Source organism: Lepidothrix coronata, unplaced genomic scaffold (genome assembly GCF_001604755.1).
Source record: "Lepidothrix coronata isolate B3197 unplaced genomic scaffold, Lepidothrix_coronata-1.0 Scaffold12, whole genome shotgun sequence".
NCBI lineage: Eukaryota > Metazoa > Chordata > Aves > Passeriformes > Pipridae > Lepidothrix > Lepidothrix coronata.
The window spans coordinates 1,554,266-1,556,063 of NW_016690192.1; the positions used below are offsets into that span (position 1 = coordinate 1,554,266).

The 1,798-nt window shown below is 45.3% G+C and overlaps 1 protein-coding gene across 7 annotated transcripts in view; it reads left to right on the forward strand.

Moving 5' to 3' along the window:
- Window positions 1-1,798, forward strand: part of ELAVL4 (ELAV like neuron-specific RNA binding protein 4) — an 84,072-nt gene that overhangs the window by 19,842 nt on the left and 62,432 nt on the right. The window contains exons 1-2 of one of the 7 annotated variants that reach the window (XM_017805445.1): window positions 109-406; window positions 693-837. The exons of 4 other annotated variants lie outside the window; for them this stretch is intronic. Coding sequence is in view for 2 of the 3 variants with exons in the window: in XM_017805442.1 (XP_017660931.1) it covers window positions 877-912 (36 nt within the window). In the remaining variant the exon portion in view is untranslated. Of the gene's footprint in view, window positions 1-108; window positions 407-692; window positions 838-873; window positions 913-1,798 lie in introns of those variants that run through there. 2 more of the 7 variants (XM_017805443.1, XM_017805442.1) reach the window with 2 other exon arrangements.

Genomic DNA, 1,798 nt, shown 5'->3' on the forward strand with positions numbered 1-1,798 from the left:
GTTAATTTACACATTGACATTTTGGAGATACAAATGCAGAGCAAAATCCTGGGGGGGGGGGGGGGGGGGGTGGTTAAAAAAAAAAAAAAGCCTTGAGATTGGTAATTTTCTTTTTGGTGGACTGCGCAATAGGTATGGTAATTTTAAAAGAGGGTGATTTATATGAGCTTCAGTAAATGCTGCATATTGTATTTCAAAGAGTTTCCTGTCGTGACCTCATAAAAAGAGGAGGAGGCTTGTATGTGTTGCAGTGCCTAGTATATGTCGATTTTGTTGCATCGTTGGGCAGCAGCGCTGTAAGAAGGAATGTCAGCTTTTACATAACGCTCTTTTTGCTTTTGACTCTGTGAGGGGCTGTAAGGGTCCATCTTTGTGATCACAGATGGAGTGGAATGGCTTGAAAATGGTAAGTGAACGGGGAGAGCCTGCTCGTGGGGTTTTGTCTCGTTTCTCGTGTGCCTCGCGAATTTCTTTTGTTCAGGGCGGCGGACCGTGAGTCATAAAACAAAATTAGAGAGCCTTGTTTGGGGTTTTTTTTTGTTTTTTGGGTTTTTTTAAATTTTTTTTTATTGTGGGTTATGTCTGCCTCTGTGTGTGTGTGTGTGTGTGTGTGCATATGTATCTGTACATCCATTTAATGTCTCTAACTGCGATGGCACTTCACAGCGTTTCCATTGAACGTTGCGTTTCAGTTGAGCGCGGATGGTCTCTGCTGACAGTCACGGTGTCATGGTACCGCGTGTGCCTGGCGGATCGGGCGGCCGATGATGCCTTTTAATCTCCGTTCCTATTACACCAGCCTTAAATACAAACCTAATAATCGCCTCCGAAATTCAGGTATCGCGTTTCCCATGGAGCCGGTGCTGTCGAGGATGGATGGGTGGATGGATGGATGGATGGATGGAAGGAAGGGTGTGTTTTTTTTGTGTCGGGGTGGGGGCTGGGGGGGTGGCGGTGGGGGGAAGAGCCGTGTTGTTTTGTGCTTTTTTAAAATGCCGGGAGAAGTCAAAGCCATTTATGTGAAAAATAGTATTTCTATTTTTAGACCATATTCTCCTGGCGGAGGAGCCCGGACGTGCTCGTCTCGTCCCCTCTTTTGTGCTTTTCCTTACAGATTGTGCAAAATGGCATGATCAGACACACACAACTGCGGGGACCGGGGCTGGGGCCGCCCGCACAATACCCGGCCCTCCTGCCAGCCCCGGGATGGGGGGGCGGCGGGGACCCCCCTTCCCCCTTAATTTAACGTTTTGCAGACTTTTGCCGCGGATATTTATTATAACCGGGGAAACAAAGCGACGGTCTTTTCCCATTCTTACAGGATTGTCTTTGTCTAGCTGCTTGTTTTGATGGGTGTAAAACAAATAAGATTAGACTGAGCAGCCGAACTGAAAGCGATAGCTGGGAGGAAAAGCCAATGAAAGGTTGCCGGGGAAACGAGCATAGGGGAAGCTGAGTGGGGGAGCAGGTGGCAATCATGTGGGAATACTGCAAACAGTGTAAAAAAAAAAAAATCTAAAAAAAAAAAAGAAGCAGGGGCTACCTCGATTATCTCTGCTGTTCTTTGTGGCAGTCACAACTTTAATTATTCTTTATAAATAGGTGTTAATTACATTTCTGGCTCAGGCTTACAGTGATTTCTAGAAATCTGCTTTTAAGCATCTGTTCTTTCTCCTCTGCAAAAGAGGGTTATCTTTCTTTTTCTTTTTTTTTCCTTCCCCCTCCCTGCTGTGAAATTGTACGTGCAAAAAATTGCAAGGAATCCTGTGAGGCAGTATAAAAAAAAATGTAAATTATA